Source organism: Musca vetustissima, unplaced genomic scaffold (genome assembly GCF_032173495.1).
Source record: "Musca vetustissima isolate MV318-11 ecotype Yass unplaced genomic scaffold, APGP_CSIRO_Mvet_v1 utg320, whole genome shotgun sequence".
NCBI lineage: Eukaryota > Metazoa > Arthropoda > Insecta > Diptera > Muscidae > Musca > Musca vetustissima.
In genome coordinates, this window is record NW_026875384.1 from 119,835 (window position 1) to 143,516 (window position 23,682).

Below are 23,682 nucleotides of genomic sequence, written 5' to 3' on the forward strand. Positions count from 1 at the left end.
CAGAAGGCCACAATTTTGAAAATCATGCTTTTACCAGTTGGGTGAGTAAGTATTACATTATAAATATTCAGTTGATAATGAAATTCCAATATGTATTAAATATTCATGAATTGGCCGTAAATGTACCAAATCCGACGGAAACTTCATATGCAATATAATGGCGATATTTCCTAATATAAAGGAACCAATTTAGAAAAAAATCCAGAAAAACTTCATCAATGTCAGAATGTGAATTATCAAAAATCTATTGTACTAGATAACAGGCGATCTATTCGATGTATTTTATATGTTTTCCTTTATCGATGGAATATTATATTTGACACCGCCTATATGATACGCTTCACCACTTTGGATATATTCTACATATGTATCCTATTTACATAAAATTGGAAGAAAATATATACGGGAACTATATCTAAATCTGAACTGATTTTCACAAAACTAACAACGCATAATTCTGGACTCAGTTCAGTATGCTATACCAAATTTCGTGTAAATATAGGGACTTGGTGCACCATTTACCTAAAATCGGACTCTATCTAAATATGAACCGATTTTCAAATTTTGCAGTGCGATATGTCAAATTTCGTGCAAATGGAAGGACATACATGGAGTTTGGTGCACCATTTAAATTAAATCGGACGAAAATATATATGAGTGATATATCTAAATCCGTACTGGTTTTCACAAAACTTAGAATGCATCATTCTGGACTCAATTCAGTACGCTATGACAAATTTCATGCAAATTGAAGGAAATATAGGGACTTTGGTGCACAATTTACCTAAAATCGGATGAAAATATATACGGGAGCTATATCTAAATCTGAACTGATTTTCGCTGAACTGATTACGCTATGCCAAATTTCGTGCAAATCGAATGATATGTAATGGTTTTGGTGCACCATTTACATTAAATCGGACGAAAATATATATGGGAGCTATATCTAAATCTGAACCGATTTTCCCGAAACTTATCACACATCATACTAAACTCAATTCAGTGCGCTGTGTCAAATTTTATGCAATTCGAAGTATAAAAAGGGACTTTGGTGCACCATTTACTTCAAATCGGATGAAAATATGTATGGGAGCTATATCTAAATATGAACCGATTATCAAATTTAGCACACATCATATATATATATTTATCTGAAACGATTCTGTCCCAATTTCAATAGGTTTCATCTTTGGGCGAAATAAATAAGCTGTGCCAAATTTCATCCAATTCGGATCATAAATGCGACCTGTACTTTGTTTACAATGTAACATCAACAGACGGACGGACAGACATACATCGACTCAGAAAGTGATTCTATGCATATTCTTAAAAGGAACCATGTGTCTATATCGTTTCCTTTTGCCTGTTATAAACATATGCAGAAAGATATAGTACCCTGTACCATAGTGTGATGAAGGGTATAGACAATTATGCATATTTTTATAACATTTATATATATCAATTACCATTTTCATCTATCTGTGAAATAAATTTAACATTTCATTTTCAATATATTTTGTCCAGCGTTCTTTGTCACACATTTCCCTCATTGTAGGATTGATTAAACAAATGAATTGGATATTTCTTAGTTCATTGAATAATCTATACATGATTGAATGTTACTAACCAACAACAAAAAAACTTTGCACAACACTGGTTTAATAATCTCACAAAAAAGGTTGCTTAACCCAAAGCCAAGTAACAAAGGGTTACTTAAACATTTTGTGTTGACATGTTAATGAACTTTTTTTGTAATTTTCTCCCATTTTTTGAGAAACATTTTTATCCCAAAAAGGCTTTTCTAAAAAAAGCAAACACAAAAAGCTCTGCGCGATAGCATGCCAGAAAAACAACAACAAAACAATCTTTGTCTAACCATGTTGGCAGCTGCTGTTAACTAAAACCTCAGACCAAAGCAAAAGAAGCAAAATGAACCTTCTCTTTCCCTCTTTCCAGCCCTTTCTGGTGCTACGAAAATATAAAATCTACAACAAAACACAGCCCTAGCACTGAGTATATGTTCGTGATATTAGTCGTATGCATAAAATCTATTCTAGCTCAACCAACTTCAGCCCTCTTATTTTTCTGGCCTTTTAAAGTGAAAATGAAAAAAAAAACAAAGCCAACAAGAGAAAAGGTACGACAAAATATTCAAAGGATTCTAAGTACGACTAGGTTTTTCTGCTCCTGAAAGCGTCCTAAATGTACAATACAATGACATTTGGGTAAGTGTTTCTTGCAACCTTCCGTTTTCGAATGGATGTGAAGCTGTGGACGGTGGGGTCGGATTTTGTTTCATGTGTCTCGCATTTTTTAACGTTGTTTGCTTTGAGGTATCACACAAACTCCGAAACCCCAACTCAGAACCTAGACCACCATTCGCCAACAAACGAATTTGTTGACTAACATTGTCAGTGCTAAAAACATGTTTTTAACTTTAGTAATTTGTTGGAGAGAAGAAAAAAACAGAAACTCCCTCCCAAGCAGTGAGAACAAAAACATTGTTAAACCTAGAAAAAAATATTGTTGAAATTGTTGTCATAACTAAAAACTGACCAAATTGTCTGAAAAATATTCGGTAAATATTCACGTGTTTTTGCCACTTGGACACCTCATAATTTCAAAGGAAATGGTTTTTGGATTAATTGAAAATGTACTACGCCCTGATAAATGACACGTAAATTACCCAACAAAATTTTGCAAAAACAAGCGGCAACTTTTGCAATTACCTTAAAAGCCACTGAGTTATTTGAATATTGTTATATTGAGTGTCATAAAAAAGTGTGCCCAGTATTTTCCACAGCTATAATATCAATATTAGTTTTGCAAAAAAAAGACAAAAAACTTCGGCTGGAATTACTCAGAACACTCTTCCAAAGCTTCGGTGCCATAATCGTAATCACATTCACAACTTTCCTGTGGCATAACTCGTTTATTTAGAATAAATCATATTTACACTTTTCACACAAATAAATTTCTGAAAATTAATAAAATGCTATGCAGCAAAGTCATATTAAATATGCAATTATTATTAAATTATACATGATCCTAAAAATATGCAATACATTTAGTTCAATTGCATTATAATTAAATCGTCAATATGTAGATGCACACGTGTGTGTGTGTGTGTGTGTATCAGTGTAAGGCTTTAGAGAATCTATTTGAATAGATAATGCATAATATTTCTAAAACCGTGTCCAAAATATGCAATGGAAGGAAGGGTGGCTAATAAATTGCGACAAAATTTGCATATGCAGGGGTGGAAATATATTACAATTGTGGCCATTAATATTTTATTGGGCTTTTAAAAATATCAATAATTAAATTATAACATTTTGCAAGTTATAAGCAGAACTTTCGTTCAGAAAGTTCAAGGCCAATCAAATGTGTGGAATAAAGAATATAGAAATTTATTTTGTTGATATATTAATGAGAAGTTTGTTCGGCTAATGAAAGGATTGTGGAATGATGATATAGGTTGTATAAGATGAAATCAATAATTTCACAATTTTGTATATATTTAAGCATTAAGCATTTTTATGGGCGGAGTTTAAACATTAGACCACACCTATAGACGGAGCTTAAAAATTATACCACGCCCATGTCCGAAGCTTAAGAATTAAACCACACTCAGAGAAGTAAACCACACCACGCGTATGGTAAGAGCTTAATACCTAAACCACGTCAATGGGCGGAGCTTAAGAATTAAACCACACCCATGGGCGGAGCATAAGTATAAAACCACGCCCATGGGCGGAGCATAAGAATTAAACCACGCCCATGGGCGGAGCATAAGGGTTAAACCACGCCCATGGGCGGAGCATAAGGATTAAACCACGCCCATGGGCGGAGCTTAAGACCTAAACCACGTCAATGGGCGGAGCTTAAGAATTAAACCACGCCCATGGGCGGAGCATGAGCATTAAACAACGACCATGGGCGGAGTTTGAGCATCAAACCACACCCATGGACGGAGCTTAAGCATTGGACATATGGGCGGAGCATAAGAATAAAACCACGCCCATGGGCGAAGCATAATAATTAAACCACGCCCATGGGCGGAGCATAAGGTTTAAACCACGCCCATGGGCGGAGCATAAGAATTAAACCACGCCCATGGGCGGAGCTTAAGACCTAAACCACGTCAATGGGCGGAGCTTAGGAATTAAACCACGCCCATGGGCGGAGCATGAGCATTAAACAACGACCATGGGCGGAGCATAAGAATAAAACCACGCCCATGGGCGAAGCATAAGAATTAAACCACGCCCATAGGCGGAGCTTAAGAACTAAACCACGCCCATGGGCGGAGCTTAAGAATTAAACCACGCCCATGGGGCGGAGCATAAGGGTTAAACCACGCCCATGGGCGGAGCATAAGGGTTAAATGGGCGGAGCTTAAGAACTAAACCACGCCCATGGGCGGAACTTAAGAACTAAACCACGCCTATGGGCGGGGCTTACGCATTTAACCACTCCCATGGGCGGAGCATAAGGGTTAAACCACGCCCATAAGCGGAGCATAAGAATTAAACCACGCAGATGGGCGGAGCTTAAGACCTAAACCACGTCAATGGGCGGAGCTTAAGAATAAAACCACGCCCATGGGCGGAGCATAAGAATTAAACCACGCCCATAGGCGGAGCTTAATAACTAAACCACGCCCATGGGCGGAGCTTAAGAATTAAACCACGTCAATGGACGGAGCTTAAGGGTTAAACCACGACCATGGGCGGACCATAAGGGTTAAACCACACCCATGGGCGGAGCTTAAGAACTAAACCACGCCTATGGGCGGGGCTTACGCATTTAACCACTCCCATGGGCGGAGCTTAAGAATTATGCACTAAGCCACGCCCATGGGCGGATATTGAAAATTAAACCACGCCTATTGGGGGATCTTGAGCATTAAACCACGCCTTTGGGTGGCGCTTCTGAAATAATTTCCGCCTTTGGGCATAGATTATGGTATAATTCAGGCCCATGGGCGGAGTCATGCCAATGGGCGGAGTTTAAGATAAAAATCATGCTCATTAACTTTGTTTAAGGATTTAAACAGGCCTACAGGCGGAGCTTAAGAACTAAGCCACATCTATGAGAGTAGCATAAGAAATATTTGTGACACAGAAGCCCCATACTTGTGAAACAAACCACGCCAACGTGTGGAGCTTAAACCAGATAAAGCCATATATTTTAATATATGGACGAATATACAACAATAAAATTAAATAATTTATAGAAATTTACTGAGAATTTTTTCCACCGCGTAAAAAATTGTAATTTTTTGGTGTTCTTTTAAAATGGCGGTGGAGCCAAATGATTTAAGATCTAAGCCTATGGACATAGCATAGAAAATATTTGTGAAACAACCGAAGGTAGTAACAAGATGATTTCGAAAAATGGGAACTCGGTAAATATTAATGAGAGGGTCTTGAATTTGATTTAGGGGTCGATATTTTCCTGTTGATTCACTTAAATCGTACGAAATGCATAAATGCTATGAAAATTTAGTAGAATCCTAAAATTGGTGTGTGTTAAGTATTGAGGATCATAATATCTTTAAAAAACACACAACAAAACAATTTCTTACCTTTTACGACATTCCTTGTTATGTTACTTTTTATTTCAACTTCAACACTACCTCCTTAAATATAAACAATTTAATTCAACTATTATACTCTCACTATAATTGTTTTGGCAATTTGCAACTATGGCATCGTATTGATCTTGTCGATCTTATTTACAAATAAAAATAAGAAAGAAAACGAAAGTTTTTTACTACAATTTTTAATAAAAAGTTTCAAAACAAAACACAAAAACAGAATGCAGTTCTCATTAAAAACTTTATTCGTTGTTTTGTTGTAAAATCAAAAGCCATGAGAATCTTTAGTTCCAAAATTAAATATTGTCAAAAGTGAACGAAAGAAACAAACTCTCAGCTAGAAATTCAATCTAAGGCAAAAGTTCACAAAAGCATTTGTAAACAAGGACGTTGACACCTCACCCCCGTTCGCCTCCCTGTACAAAAATCCACCTAAATGTGCCTTTCAAAGGAAAATGTCAATGCTGCGTGACCAATGCCAGAGCAATCACGAGCAAATCAACAACATTTATTTGTTGCTTACTTGGATACTTTTCTTGCCATTCATAGTTTGTTTGGCGAGTGTTGAATTTGTTGAATTTGTTGATGTTGAAGTTGATATTGATGTTCTTACTGTTGTAGCTGTAGTTATAGTTGTCGTTGTTTGCTGGTCGTTTGGCTGTTTGATTGTTTGTGGCCTTTCCGCTTTTGGCCCTGGCTACAAAGAACTCGTAACGTGCTTCTGTGACATTTTCAATTATCGCTCTCAACATTCACATACACAAACAGTGATGCTGCTGCATGCAAACAAACGAATCAACGAACTTGCCGAGTTGTCATCAAAAATAGTACTCTCACATTTACACGCACACACGGACACATTATCAGTATCCAAATACACCTTCAAGCTGCAACATTGAATATAAAGAAATTTAAAATTTGTTTCAAGGACATAAACATGACTTAACATCGCTGATAAGAAAACTTGTTTTGCATTTTTTTATTTTTTTAATTTTTATGCGACTGACTTTAAAAAAGGACACCAGGAATATAGATAAATTAAAATTCCAATAAAATCTAGATTTATATTCTCTATAACTAGAAATTTTAAAAATATCTTACAGCTAACTTTCGTGTTCTGTAATTTTTAACAAGCTAGGGCTCAAGCAATTGAATATAGTTTTTCATTTTTAATTAATATGTCAATCTTGTTTATTTTACTTCGGCTAATCTTAATGTTTCTACACAATAAATATATTTTGTTTTAGCGAAGTTTATCCCTCTTCCCAGACACACAAATAGCTAAAAGGCTTAAAATTAATCAGGTAATTAGCCGCAACAAAGTTCAAAGCACTTGTTTTCAAAAGGAACGTCGCGTGTTGCATAAGCTTGATGTTTGACTTTCTCACCAAAGTTTATTGTAATTAAACTAAAATATATGTCAACAAATCAGCATGCCACCACCGTTGAAAATGTGAGATTTTTAAAAACCCGCAACAAATTTTAAATCTTGGTGTATTATTATACGAACTAAAGAATAAAAAATATAATTAAGTAAATCAAACATGAAATATGAACTTGGAATTTTATGGAAAATCGTATCTAATTTGAGCGTATACGACCTTGAATATACCTAAGATGGATACCTATGAAATTAAAGCCCCACTGTAATATGGTGAAGGTAAGTTTTAAAATATTGCTTAAATTTTTGCCAATTTTCTTTTCTGCTACTTTAAAAGTAATATTGATCACGAACCATTCCAAACCAATGTAGCTTTGGGTGCCCATTATAAACTACAACGGATACCAGAAGAACTTTACATCTACCATATATTTTTAAATTTTCTTATACAACGAGTTTGGAATGATCTATTTAATTTTTTACTATTTCTTTTTTTTTGTATTTGTAAAAATTTAATTTGTACACAAAACTTACTGAAATTATCTCTAAGAAAGCAGGCAATATTCCAATTTTGTGATCATTTTATTTATTAAATGTATTATTCAAAATATCCCTCTTGACCATATAAATTAATCTCTTATACAAACATTCTCTTCTACCGTGTACTAAAATGTTGTTATGTTCTAATATATAGAGAAATTAAAATGGCGCATGTCAGCAATATTTTTGAATCTCTCCGTTGTTCTCTATTAACAACACAGTCAACCAATGCTCTGGCACGAATGTTTTGTCTGACCGACATATGTTCTCAAATATAAACAAAAATATTATTATTGTTATTTTGAAAAGCGTTCACATAACATAATTCTTTCTTAGTGTTCGTTCCGGGTTCAATGTGTGTGTGATTCTTTTCGGATGGGTTTTATGCTTATCCATTTACATGCACTTATGCAGGTTACATGTTCTACAAACATTTGCCATACGATAATTTGTGGCCCCCGGTACAATTGCCGCTGCCGTTGGTTGTGCAGGTGGTGTTGATGAGGAGGACAGAAAAAAACTAACGATTGTTGGCTCCCCACACATACATACACACATGGATAGAGGCATTGTTGTTAATAGTGCAATGCTTGACAGTAGTAGTGGTGCTACTGGTATTTCGGTATCAAATCGGTTTCACTGTGTTGGATATTCATTTGTGTGTGGTAGCTTAAACCCCCCATCAATGACCAGAAAACGAGCCGTTACCTGGAAATGATGCAGTGGACATACGGACACACAGCTATGCAACACGGCATAGTTTTGCGTTCAAATGAAAAAATATGCTCTTGTCGGCTCGGCTGGCAAGCAGTATTACCTACTCGAACCTAGGCATATCCATAGAACCGACTACAACCACACACTCATATGTGTACATATATATGCAATCATAATTTATTATTTATGAGTTTTTGTTGCATTTGCATTATCAAAATGAATGAAAATGATGTTGATGTAAACCTGGGGTACTAAATATACAAAATTTGTTAGTTGTGGATGTCTGACGGCTGCAATGGATGGATACATAGATGCTGCATATGTTTATATCATAATGGAGGACTAAACGTTTTCACGAGCTTGCCGTAAAGTAGTTGCTTGAATTTTAGTTTGTGTGAGATTTTCATAGTCACAGCAGCAACGGCAGCAGTTGTTGTTGTTGCTGCTGTTATGATGCGAAATGTATGTTGGGCATACATTATGGTTAAAATGCGGGATTCATTTGTGTATCTCATCATCTGCTTTGCCAAATATGACAGCTTCTATACAAAAATTGTATATGTGCATACGAATATATATGTATGTATATATGAATGAATTCATTAAAATCGCCGTGCTGTACAATACCACAAATTTCACATTTGTATGTCATATGCCATAGCCTGGCATAATAAATGTGTTTATTATTTAAACATTTTGCTATTGTCAAATGGTGCTCTGCTCTTATTTTTTGGTAAGACTAAGGTTATAGTATTGTAGAAGTAGTCGAAAAGATCCCATAAAATTGCATTGGAACATTTTCCATAATTGTTCACATAGTTTAGACTGTACACATCGATGGAGAACATTAATTCATATGGAAATAAAACAAGTATAATTAAAACACTAAAGTCTAAAGGAGCCGGCCTTCAGATGGTTTGAAGCCTATATTTTTGGTTTATACCATGCCCAAATAATATTATCGGATCACCAACAACTTTGTTTCTATGCGACACACTGTACTAAATTTACGAATTTATATTCACTGGTTTTATGGCTACGTTGAAAAAATCGTCATAATTTGTCATTCATTTCGACGGTAACGAAAATATGTATCGACAAATATTATGCCGAAATTTTATTTATTGTCGACGCGTTTTTAAATGCACTATTTCGGTTTTTGCCACTTGGGTGGCAGTTGCCAATACATTGTTTACCTAACTGTCAGGCAGTCAGCCTATCGGCCTGCCTTCCTGTCCGCCCAACTAGCTGTTCGGTTTGTTTTGCTAGTTTGCTTAAATGTGTGTATACATTTCACGCATAATTTTAGGCTCTAGTTAGAAGTGCTTGCTTTGGTACACACGAGAGATGTGTGGCAACACGCACTTGCATGTTCATGAACATTTCTACACTGAATATCATTAGAACACAAATGGAATCCTTTTTGTTTTTGCCAAGGAATCACGCTATAGTGTTTTTTTGTTTCGAGGAATGTTTTATTTTTCACTGTGACACATTTTAGGCAAACCAAAGTTATGCATGGATTGTTAGCATAGACATATTTTACACGTTTTTATTTACACAAACGTTAGTATTATTCAGATACTTTGCATATAGTGATGTACACAAATTCTCAACAATGAAGATATGATGAATCTAACTTTCTGCGGTTCTATATTCTGAGCCTTGCCAATATTTCGCGATATTTGCACCGTTTTGACCGATTGTAGGTCAACAGCTCCACTTTCCAACCCTGGCGTATTTTCCAAATCTTATTTTCTCGATGAGAATATTTACGACATAAAATAAAAATGTGGTCATTTTAGGTTTTGGTTGATTTGACTCCCGTAATATTGACCGATTATAATCTAAACGTTCTAATTATTTGGTCAGATCCCCTTCACCCTGTAAAATATGTGGTGTTCTGTAATAATGGCCTCTAGATCTGACAAAAATATCGGTTCATTCATTCAGTTCCTAAATATAATATTATAATAACCCCCACTTCATGTAAAATTTGAATCTAGAGCGACCAGAAAAACAGACAAAAATAAAGTTTTTGGTCTATTTTGTCCCTTAAATATTAAAGGACCATTACCAACAGTAATAGGGAAATTTGTTGGCCAGAATCCGTCCTACATGCAAAATTTCGTGACAATCGATCCATAATTGTGACCTGTATCGTGTTTACAAATCATAATGGACAGACTGGCACACATGCCTAGATCGGCTTTTTCGGAAGACAAAAAAATTATCGTATCAAATTTTCAAAGAATGTTGAAATTTTGACATAGACCCATATAGGTATTTCTAACTGAAATGACAATGACTTGGAATTTTCTACTTCATGTGAATAGGTCCAAAGACAAGCTAATAGTAAATGTATGTCCCAGGTTTAGATTTATTTTTTGCATATTTTTATCATTTACTTTATTTCTAGATTTTTTTTTCATATATATTTATTTAGCAATACTAACCCAATATTTTGAAGTTCCTCCCATGTATTTTCATATTGCACACACTTTTACACTCAACTGTATTGTACCGTATCAGAAATATGAAATAACTGCGTCTGTTGTTTTGTATCATCGCCATAACTAATACTTTGACACACTCACATTAATGCACATTGTGCTGAACGTCGAACGATCTGCACTGAAGGCTAAAGAGGCATAGCACATAAATTGGTATTAGTGCGTGAAGTAAAATTTTATACCATTGCGTCGCACCAAAATGTTAATAATTTCACAAAGCACTTGTTTTGTATGGCTTTTTCCACTTTGCCGCTCTGGTCCGACACCCTGGCTGGCTGTGTGGCTCCTCCTATTGACAGCTAGCTTATGATATGAGTTGTGTGTGTGTGTGTGTGCGTACATACGTATGTGTGCAACAAGAGCACTAGTTAGTATGACATTAAGGCTGAGTTGACTGACGATGATAGTAGTGACTATAATGATGAAGATGGCCATGAACATTCCGGCACGAGGATAATGAAGGTGATGATGAGTTGGGTTAACTGGCAGCAGGGTTAGCTTCTCGTTCAATCCATTCTGCCTGACATTGGCAACAACATGTTTGTACACATGTATGCGACACTCCGAGACACCATGACGACACCATCAGGGCATTATGCATTTGCCTCACACAAACTCACATACACATATGTTAGTGTTCGTATGCTTGTGTTTGTGTGTGTGCATGTTTGTTGTTAAGTGTCAACACTGTTATGGCGCTTAGCAAATGTGATATATTTTGTGTCGTTTGTTATATTTCGAGCGAATTTATTAATGCGTAATGGTATTTTTCGGGCCATGTAATGGTAAATTATGAGCTTTATTTTCGTGAGCAAACAAATGGGAAAACATTAAAAATATTGCCGCCAGGTATTGCCAAGGATGGTCGTCGTGATGATGCCACCACAAATGTACTTAGTGTAGGCCCCCACACCCAAAACAGCTGTTGTAAACCTTGAACGAACGAATTTACAAATTACCTTGAATGCAATATGTAATTTTTTCTTCCTTGCTCGCATTACAACATTTACAAATGACAATTGTTAATGATCTACGAAGTGAAAATATTTATCAAAATGACATCTTCAAAAGGGAATTGGATTCATAGTATTTTTGTTGCGCAAAACCATGAATGCCAATTATAAATTTGTATGAAATTTATTTGTATCATTTGAAATTAAATTGAAACATTTTTATGTTATAAACAAATTAAAATTTTGAGAAAACAAACAACATAAATTACTTGTCTCAGTGATAAATCGTTGATGTAAACTTGCACAGCTTGAAATTTATTAATCTGTTTTAAGAGTTGTATTAATATTGGTTTGTAAATTTGGAAAATAATATAAAAATATTACAAGTCACAACACCCCAGCAAATTTAAATATACTTTTTTTTCTTGGTGGTTTTCTTATTGGTGGTGTCACAGATGCTATGTACGAAAATCACGAATTATAGACCTAGGACAAAAATGAAAAATCGTCAGTATCTCTTCATACAATAAAGTTGAAATTTTATTATATAAACTGAAATTATTAAATTTTATATTTGATTATTAATTAAAATAATATCACATTATGTCGAATATGTGTGTTTCAGTGTTTGGTTACTCTTCTAAATTAATTGTCTTTCTTTTATTTCTTTTCAGATTGACAACATTTTCTAAGAGTGTGAATAAATGGCAAATGGTGTTTACATTGCAATAAGTTAAAAAATTATATTATGAAGTTTTTTTATTTATACATTTAAATTAATAAAATGATCAATTAATAATTTTACATTTAATATTGTTTTCTTTTTAATTAAATTTGTTAAAAAAAGTGTAAAGCTAATATATTTTGGAGCCAAAACCACACATATGCAATTTTGCATAATTTTACAACACTGGATAAGACATGTGTTTTGCGCCATCTATTGATAGCTATGATCCAAAATCTCAAATTCATTTTTAGGCCAATTTCAACAGGCCTTCAAAAATTTATAAATGAAAATTTTCGTGCAAATAGCAAGTTAATTTTTGTTTTAAAAATATGAAAATACAGTAAACATCTATTACTATTAAGAATAACTAATATCTTTTCAATTCAAGCCCTTATAAGAGGTGTACGATCGAATATTTACCGCCTTTAAGACGCCTGTCTTTAAAAGCTTATAACTTTCGCATATAATGCACGTTTGTGAAAAAATCGGTGTCACATGAAAGAGTGAAAGATTTACTTTATGATGGATGTATTCAACTCATTTTTGTTTTATGCCTAAGCTGTTAAATTTACGAAGTATTGTATCAACCGCATTTTTCATTTAGTATTCTTTATTATTTTTACTCTCTTTGCAGGCATGTTGATAGCCCACATTTTAACCTTTCATATGACACCAATTTCAGCGTTATACGTCTACTAAATGTAAAGTTATGATAAAAATAAGTACATCAAAAATCGTGTTTTTTGAAAAAATTTGTCTCTATGGGGTCATGCGCATCAATAGATGGCGCTATTACGAGGTGTTAACAAGTGTTGTAAAACGTATGTTTCTTTCGCGTACATTTAAAACTGTATAACTTTCACAATAATTGTCCGTTTACCACAAAACCGGAGTCATACCAAAGAGCGAAAAAACTAAGTAACAAGTTTTGATAAATAGAAGTACGTCAAAAAATATGATTTTGAAAATAAAGTTAACCAGTGTAGTAAAACTTATTTTTCTTGCGCCTTAAGATATGCTTTAGAGAATCACAAAATAAATATATCTCAAACTTACATCATTTCACAACACTGGTTAAGACATGCTATTTGCGCCATCTATTGATAGACATGACCCCAAACAGCAAACTCATTTTTTGAAAATTGATTTTTGTCCAATTTTAACAGGTCGTACAAATTTTGAAATGCTCATTTTCGTGGAACTAATTAGTTTATTCTTGTTTAAAAAATATGGAAATGCAGTAAACTCCTGTTACTATTGAGATTCACTAATATCTCTTCAATTTCAGAGCTTTTAAGGGGACTACGATCTAAAATTTACCGCCTTTAGGATACCTGTTTTTAAAAGCTTATAACTTTCGTAAAAATTGTCCGTTTGCAACAAAACCGATGTCATATGAAAGAGTGAAACATCTATTTTAAGATGACCATATTTAGCAATTTTTGTTATTATGTTCAAGATATTAAATTTACGAAGTATTGCATTAAACCGATATTTTGTTTGTTACCGACATTATTTACACATTTTCTTCAAACACGTTGCTAGTCCACATTTTAACGTTTCATATGACACCAATTCCATCGGTATACATCTACTATCAAAAAAGTTATAACAAAAAGAGGTACATCAAAAAATTGTCCCATTTGGGTCATGCTAGCCAGTGTTGAAAAACGTATTTTGTTTGCGCCCACGGATATGCTTCACATTTTCATTAAGGTAGGCATTAGAAAAAATTTTGCTGTTTTTAAAAAGTCCGATTTTTGAGAGATTTTCATTTTTGAGTAACAGGTGCCCAGCAGTGAACAGCAGGTATATTTCGGAGGATGGATGAATTCAAATGTAAATAACTCGGCGAATAATTATCCGATTTTCAAAATGTTTACAGAAATTTTTAGTGAAAATTCTAAAGATTTATTATGTACTGATGTCACATGTATACAATTAAGTTATATATGAGAAAATTAACATTATGTGAAAGTTTGAAGATATGTAAATTATTGACTGCTTTTTGGGTAAACTGTAGCATAGTCGATTTGGGCAACCTGTTCTATACTTCACCATAGTGAGCTACTGGGTATTATTTCTTTGCGAAAGACATGAAAAGCGTAATAATGGAGAACAATATCTTTCAAAATTACCACCATAAGCTTGATTAAAGGAAAGGATCTTTAGGTTTAATAACAATTATGACTTCTATGGCAAGCCATTGACATTTCAACATATCTGTTATTTTTGTAATATATTGCCGACTCGCTGTTCGGCGCCCAGCACCAAAATGGTTGAATTCAAATGCAAATAACTCAGCAAATACTTAAGCGATTTTTATAAAAATTGCACAAACTCTGAAGTGTTATTAAATACCAACAATTCGTACATCATTATGATTTTTTTCTATTTATTTAAATTGATAAAGTCATAAATTTATGTTTATATATTTAACGTTTCTAATTTCTAATTAAATTTTTAAAATGTAACTAAAAGACTATCGTAGGGATACAAAATTTAAAATGTACAGCTAAATTTAGCACAACACTGAGCATTATTAAAAACGGTAGACTTATTTCGCAAATCTATGTTTATTTTACAACATTTGCAAAACTAGTTTCATTACCATTAAACATTTGTCATTTGAAGAAGTAAATAGCTTAATTTTAATATAATGGATCCAAAACCATACATATGCAATTTTGTGTCTTTTTACAACACTGGTTAAGACATGTGTCTTGCGTCATCTATTGATAGCTATGATCCAAAATCGAAAACTCATTTTCTTAAATGGTATTTTTGGCTAATTTCAAAAAATGTACAAATGGAAATTTTCGTGCAAATAATAAGTTAATTTTTGTTTTAAAAACATGAAAATACAGTAAACATCTATTACTATTGAGAATAACTAATATCATTTCAATTCAAGCCTTATAAGAGGTCTACGATCCAATATTTACCGCCTTTAAGACGCCTGTCTTTAAAAGCTTATAACTTTCGCATATAATGCACGTTTGTGAAAAAATCGGTGTCACATAAAAGAGTGAAAGATTTACTTTATGATGGATATATTCAATTCATTTTTGTTTTATGCCTAAGCTGTTAAATTTACGAAGTATTGTATCAACCGCATTTTTCATTTAGTATTCTTTATTATTTTTACTCTCTTTGCAGGCATGTTGATAGCCCACATTTTAACCTTTCATATGACACCAATTTCAGCGTTATACGTCTACTAAATACGAAGTTATGATAAAAATAAGTACATCAAAAATCGGGTTTTTTGAAAAATTTTGTCTCTGTGGGGTCATGCGCATCAATAGATGGCGCTATTACGAGGTGTTAACAAGTGTTGTAAAACGTATTTTTCTTTCACGTACCTTTAAAAGCTTATAACTTTCGCAATAATTGTCCGTTTACCACAAAATCGGTGTCATTTGAAAGAGTGAAAACTCTACTTTAAGATGGCCAAATTTAGAATATTGTGATATTATGTCCAAACTATTAAATTTACGAAGTATTGCATTAAACGGATTTTTTTGTTTGTTACCGACATTATTTATACATTTTCTGCCAACACGTTGCTAGTCCACATTTTAACCTTTCATATGACACCAATTCCATCGTTATACGTCTACTAAGCAAAAAGTTATAACAAAAAGAAGTATATCATAAATTGTCCCATTTGGGTCATGCTAGCCAGTGTTGAAAAACGTATTTTGTTTGCGCCCACGGATATGCTTCACATTTTCATTAACGCAGGCATTAGAAAAAATTTTGCTGTTTTTAAATGTCCGATTTTTGAGAGATTTTCATTTTTGAGTAATAGGCGCCCAGCATCGAACAGTAAGTATATTTCGTAGGATGAATGAATTCAAATGTAAATAACTCAGCGAATACTTAACCGATTTTCAAAATTTTTACAGACAATTTTAGAGGAAATTCCAAAGATTAATCACATATTGATGATACATATATAACATTATGTTATATATGAGAAAACTAGCATTATGTGAAAGTTTTTGTGTAAAATGTTGAATAGTCAATTTGGGCAGCCTATTCTATACTTCACCACGGTGAGGTACCGGGTATTATGTTTTTGCGGAAGGTATAAAAAGCGTAATAATAAAAAACAATATCCGCCAAAATTACCACCACGAGCATGATTAAAGGGAAGGATATTTAGATTTTTAGTACAAATTTAATAACAATTATCACTTCTGTGGCAAGCCATCGAGTTTTCAATATATCTGTTATTTTTGTAATATACTGCCGACTCATTGTTCGGCGCCAAGTGCCGAACAGTGAGTATAGATTGGAACATGAGCAATTTCAAATGCAAATAACACAGCGAATACTTAACCGATTTTTATAAATTTGTCAGCTATGGTTAGACGAAATTCTGAAGCTTTATTACAAACCGAAAGAGCATATATAAATTGATATTATGTAAGAAAAAATCGTAGTATGCAATAGTTACGGATATATAAAATACCGGATATAGTTGCACACCCATCGCAAAGTGAAGTTTGTATTAAATTTGTCATTCCATTTGCAACACCTGAGACCGCATATAGTATATATATTCTTGACCAAACCAGTAACAAGACAAAATTTCAAAGATCTATTCCAAATATTGCGAATTCTAATATTTGGGACAGATCTTTGAAATTTTGCCCATACATTGTTACTACTCCTAGAATGTTTATGGTTTAATATGTTTAATAGTCGGCTGTAAATAGATATTTTGGATTCTCACTAAGTAGGAAATGTACTAAAAATAATAAATATTTTCCACTTGTTAGTACAGCCACTAGATATGCTCCACATTCAAATAAATACTTTTCATTAAGACACTCTTTAACTATCAAAAAAGAAATTTACAGACTTGAACACCGAACTCAAATTTTCCTTTACAAAATAATAATTAAATATTACATGTGTATAACAAATAGTAAAATAATTGTAAATTTATTGAATCTATACCCACATATTTGTATTAATTTGTCTTAATTATTTAAAATAAAATTCTTAATGCTAGATCAGTATATTACACCAACAAACCACCCATTCCATCATAATCCAAAGTCAATACTTTCCATATAAAAATATTTAATAAACTTTCATTTTATTAAGTTATATAAGGCTTTCTATTCTATTTCAATGGTTTCGTTGAACCTTTGAACAGACAAATATGAAAAGTATCTGTGTTATTTATGTTGAAGAACATGGAATTTACGTTTAAACAATCTTAATAATATATTTTATACAATGTAACATATGTATGTATATATATTCAATTTGTTAGAATGCCATATATTTGTGTAATTATGTATGTGTGTGTGTAAGTTGCTTACTCAAAATAATTCAATTGTTGTTCATTTGTGCCACAAAAACAACAAAGTGTTGCATATATGTAGGTCGTTTTGTTGTATGCAATAATCTTTGATTAGGCAGTAATAATATTGTTCTTTACAAAATTATAAAACTAAAATACTATTTCTTTATAATATATATATTTTAAATAATACATACGTACATACATAGCATAACTAAAAAGATAATATAACAAACAAATAATTTTGTTTCTCTCTCTTCTTTTTATAACAAATGCAATATGCTTGAGCTTAAATTGTAACAAATTTCTTTAAACTATTATTTTAGTTTAACAACATGAATAAAACTACAAAAGAGAATACAAAATATAAGACTGTAATAAAAACAAACAAAAAACATATGAAAAAATATAATTTTCTTGTAATTTAACACATTGGCTTTTCCAAAGGGTGGGAGAGCTCGGTAGGGAGGCAACAACGAGTAATATTTTTTTCGGTTTGTTGTTTTTTTATTATTGTTGAATTATACTTTAACAACAACAAAAAACAAAACAACTATCGAAACTAACAAGAGAATGGGAAAAATGACAAAGTTATATTCCCCCAAAAGAAAACAAAACCAACAACAGTATGTAATAACATTTTAAAACACGGTGCCCCAAAATCAACGATCAAATCCGATTTGTATTTGAAACTTAGCCAAGATAAATGAGCGCTATATAAAAAATTTAATCAGAATTTTGTAAGCAATATGAGCAATAGATTAAAATAGCATTTTGAACATTTATATGAGTTTCAGTGTTACAGAAGGCAGAAGGAAATATTTTAAAGATATATACTTTCTTGAGGTAGACCACGTATCGGCCAATTTTTTTTGGGGCACCCTGGATCTGTATATGCTTTTTAAACGTACATGTGTCCATGCAATGTTTCAATTCTGCGAGTGTGAGAATTGGATATCGTCGGTGTGCCTCCCTATATATAAAAGGATGTCAGTTTTTTTTTTTCAAGTGGTTGTTGGTTGGAATGAAATGAAAGAAGTTGTTGAAGAAGCAGAAATCGTACTCGTCGTATATGTTTGTAAGTAAATAACGAAGCATGCGGCAACCAAACCCTTCACGGCATCTCCGGTTGATGTCATCGTCATCATTTCGTTTACTCAGACTTCTGGCACAGTGCACTGTGTGCAGGTTTCCATTTCGGGTGTGAAATCCTCAATTTGTATGGTTGTCTCAAAGAAGTTGTAACGCATATGAACAGCAGTGGTGGCTTCCTGCATTATTTTTTTGGGATCAGCACCTTCAGCTGTAAAGAAGAAAGAAAAAAAAAACATTAAAATGGAATGAAAACACATACTAAATCAGCAAACAAGAAAAAAGAATATAACACTAACAGAATATAATCATTAAAGATGCAAACAAAAATGTAGACACCAACCCGACTGAGCTGGAGATAGACAAACATTCAGACAAAAAAGAACGACACAAATAAATCAATATAAATGCTAAATGCAAATCTTCAGTATTACCTCCAGACATTCAAATTTTCCTCGGGCCTTTCTTGCCCCGCACCGCAAAAGGTGAAAGATGAGCAAAACTTTGAAAATTCAATTCGTCGTCGCTGTCTTCATTGCAGCCAGACAAAGTCCATGGCTTGTTACTTATTTTATTTGGCTATAATGCAAATTGCATTTTCGCACGTGCATGTCAAAGCCAAACACAAATGTCAGAGCAAAGAATGCCGAACAACAAATTCTTCTTAGGAAAGTCTTACCAATATTCCGTTAACACTGCAGCAGTATCATAGGATAAATACAAGGAAAAAGAAGAAATCAGCAAACAACAGTAACAGAAAACTATCTTTGCCAATTTTTGAGTTTTTTCATTGTTGTTGTTGTTTTGTTTTTTCTCTATTTTCCCAAGACAAAATAAGAAATGGGTTTCTTTATTTTTCACTTTATCCCAGTGTTAGTAGCTGTGTTCTGATCATTTGCATAAACAGATCCAAGAAATAAAATAATGCAGGTCTGTTGAAATTGTGTAGTTGTAAATAAAACTCAAACAGCTTGGGTTCATTAACGTTATTGGCTAGTCTTTCCGGGTTTTAATTTATAATCTACACCAAATTTATTTATGTAAAATACAGACTGGGAAATTTGAAGTAGTAGGAACTGCAATTCGAAATAGTGGTATTGTGGGAATATAATGGCATTTTGAATTTAAAACAGATGCACAAAATATATGTGATAATCATATATTAGGCTGGAGAAAGAGGAATCTATTATTTTTATATGAACTGTAGGACTTTCTTTAACATGCTTCGAAATGTCCCATATGCACAGTTTTATTGTAAGATTTGTTGTCATTAGCAAAAAACTCTCGTAGTCGACTTTCACAATCCTTCCTAGATACCAATATTTTATCATTAACGAAATTTTTCAATGCAAGAAAAAGATGATTATCGCTTGGTGCCAAGTCCGGACTGTATGGTGGATGCATTAAAACTTCCCAACCATGCTCCTGAAGTTTCTGGCGAGTCGCTGTAGATGTGCGTGGCCTAGCGTTGTCCTGATGGAATACGACACCTCGCCTGTTGGCCAATTCTGGACGTTCCTGATCAATTGTTATCTTCAAACCGTCCAGTTGTTGACAGTAGACATCAGAATTTAGCGTTTGGCCATATGAAACCACAACTCATTATAAATAATCCCCTTCCAGTCCCACCAAATGCATAGCCGTTAGTTCTGCTTTGGCCACCGTTTGAGGTGTTTCACCGCTCTTTGTCCACGATCGTTTTCACACATCTTATAATGTTTCTCATCTCGTCACCATCTGTTTAAGAAATGGGTCTATCTCATTTCGTTTGGCCAAGGCTTCGCATATGGAAATTCGAATCATCCTATATTTTTGAATCCAGCGTTGTGTAAATTATTTAAAACTGTTTTATGGTCGATTTTTAGCTCCTGGGCGATGTTACGACTGCTAACATGCCAGTCAACTTCGATCATTTCTCCGATTTTTTCGACATTTTACGAATTGAACCTAATATGTGGATTTTTTTCGGGAAATTGAAGACAAAGGCAGATCAATAATATCGTACAAGCGAACGGGGTTTTAACGTTTTTTTTTATATTCTAAAGGATAAACTAAAATGTTTACATTTAAAACGAGTTTATTTTTTGAAAATCTGGTTTTGAAAATCTATTTTTTGCTATTGCAAACTTGGGCAAACCATATCTCTGGGAAGGCTAAAATAATTTGTCCGTGTCATATTTTTCGAATTCAGTACTACTTGTTTGGAAAGATTTTTATTGAAACGCCTAGAATTATTCTTGTGTTTAATATTAAATTTTCTTAAATGAAACCTCTTGTAAAAATGTTTATTGAGAATAACTTACAAATTCCAAGTTTAAAATACAATAACACAACTTTTTACCAAATATTATCTTGAGCGTCCAAAAACCATTCATTCGTTCGTTCATAACCAACATTTAGATTTAAGATATTGCAAAGCAGCAGACAACTAACTTTTGAACTTTTCTTTTTTGTTAGGAACTCAATTCACCATTGATTTTTTTTAATATATATATACCTGAAATAGCAAAACTACAAACCATTCCAAAATATTAGACAAAATTGCATCCTTTGCCTTAGTGTTCCAACATTTATTTTAAATGACTAACGCTCAAGTTGTGGCAGAAGTTGAAGTTATAGTCAAACAATAAAAGAACAAAAATGAAAACAAACGCATAATGCACCACACCACAAAAGGTGTACCCACAGTTAGTAGTAGTAGTAGTAAAAACCAATACACATAGAGTGTGTTCACAAATCGTAATATTTTACAAGTTCTGAAGAACAAAAATTGCTTAAATGCAGTGCTTGGGAATTTTTACACTCTTCCCAGTGTTTTTGGGCAAAAATTTAAATCTTCTTCGTTTTCTATTTCGACTTGCCGAAAACAAATCCCGGGCAAAAAAGTGGATATTTTTTTGAAAGTTTTTTATGGTTACAGGAAGTTGGGATCTAACCTTGCACACAACGAAATTTTCTAAAACTTAAAAAAAAAAAAAAACAAGAAAAAACATCAAAAGGTGCTACCACTGGGAGACAAGACAAGTTCCTTTAACGTTTTATGAAAGCGAAATGATAAATGCTAAACGGATGCTAGAGAACATCTCAAGTCATGTGGAAAGCAAAAGTTGCGGGATTTATTTTCACTTCGAAATTTATTGCTTGAAAATTGAACCAACTTCTTTTTCTGAAGACACTCCCATTCAAAAAATACAGGAATGTAGGAGAACAAAATAAAATTTAGGATTTGAAAAAAAAAAATATTTGGTTTAAATGACAATGGCTGCAATGCGGCCATGGCAATTAGGAAAAGTTGCCCCATGCTGCATCATTGCTAACAGCAACAACAACAACAATAATTGAAAATACCAACCCAAACTATCACAACAATAACGACAACGATAACATCCTTATTAGAGTTTAACTTTGAAGTATTTGAAATTAAGTTAAGTTGTAGAAAGCCAATAAACCATAATGAGCCGAGTTTTTAAGTGAGTTTTGTAGAGTGGAATGCAACACAACACTACACAACGCAGCACAGCTCAGCTCAGCACAGCACAACACAACACATAACCCATACAATGCAATGCAACACAACAAAACAAAACGCAAATACTGAAATACAAATAAAACTAACAATAATCAGCAAGTAAGCATGAGCATCATGCTGCTGAATGCTCCGGCTGATGGCCAGTGCCGTCGATGCTGTCGATGATCATGACCAGCATCATCATTACTCTTATAATTATTATTATTATTTAGTAGTTCAGGGCGAAAGAACACAACAACACACACACTTACAATAATTCCACAATGCCATGCAAAACTACAGGACCCAACAGCAACTACAATTCTCATAGTTTCCAGATAATAACAAAAAAGTTAACAATTTTAAATTAAGTTGTACTCCCCTACAACCAAAAATTTTAGTTTTGTATTTTTGTAAAAATAGAGAGAGGTTATTTTGGGATGATATAATTTTTTGTAATTGGAATTTTTATTTTTGGCAATAATTTACGTCAAAATGTTGACAATTCACTATGGACCAGAGATCAATTTTTGGCCATAATTAGAGTGATGGATTTATGAAATAAATAGATATCAGATAAAAGGGTTTCGAAGACGCTAGAGGGAGAACCTATCAAGACGTCAATTGGTGCTATAGCTATAGTAGTGGATTTATGAAATAAATAAATAAATATCAGATATAAGCGGTTCGAAGACGCTAGAGAGAGAACCTATAATTTTTTTTCGGCAGATGGTTTTACTGATAGATTTCTCGTAAATTATCGATCACATCGAAATTTCGCAGTAAAAAAATATTTTGCTGTTTTTTGTTTGGTGCATTCAGTTGTGTGTTAAAGGGTGTTAAAAATCGAAGTGAACAAAGAGAAAATTCGGTACATTTTACAGTTTTTCTTTGACAAAGGCGAAAATGCAAGCCAAGCGGCTAAAATTGTGAATGGTGTTTATGGTTCCCATACTGTAGCAGCCAATTATGTTCAATTTTGGTTTCGTAGATTCCGTTCAGGATTTTTTGATGTTAAAGATGCACCTCGCACCGGTAGGCCGGTCGCCGATAAAATCGGAGAAATTATCGATCGGCATATTAGCAGTCGTAACATCGCCCAGGAGCTAAAAATCGACCATCGACCGTAAACCGCGGACCACAATGTTACACAATTATATTGTACAAGTTTCCAGATTTGAAATATATAACATTTTATGGACTCTACCTAAAATAGACTTTTTGACAAAAAAAAAAAAAATGGATACTTGGCCAATAGTGTAATTGTAGAAATTGTGAAGTGAAGAGAAGCTAATGATGTTTTGTGTTGATACATTACTCAATATT

The 23,682-nt window shown here is 33.4% G+C and overlaps 2 protein-coding genes across 3 annotated transcripts in view; one reads left to right on the forward strand and one right to left on the reverse strand.

Moving 5' to 3' along the window:
* The window catches only part of LOC133337840 (small ribosomal subunit protein eS21), a 378,405-nt gene that overhangs the window by 47,483 nt on the left and 307,240 nt on the right, over positions 1–23,682 (forward strand). Inside the window, exon 1 of one of the 2 annotated variants that reach the window (XM_061546045.1) lies at positions 1,804–1,810. The exons of the other annotated variant lie outside the window; for it this stretch is intronic. The gene's annotated coding sequence lies outside the window, so the exon portion shown is untranslated. Of the gene's footprint in view, positions 1–1,803; positions 1,811–23,682 lie in introns of those variants that run through there. 2 annotated transcript variants of the gene reach the window in all.
* The window catches only part of LOC133337848 (proton-coupled zinc antiporter SLC30A2), a gene marked incomplete at its 5' end in the record, with an annotated part of 64,739 nt that continues 59,970 nt past the window's right edge, over positions 18,914–23,682 (reverse strand). The window contains one exon of the mRNA XM_061546056.1: positions 18,914–19,059. Coding sequence (XP_061402040.1) covers positions 18,914–19,059 — 146 coding nt within the window. The remainder of the gene's footprint in view (positions 19,060–23,682) is intronic.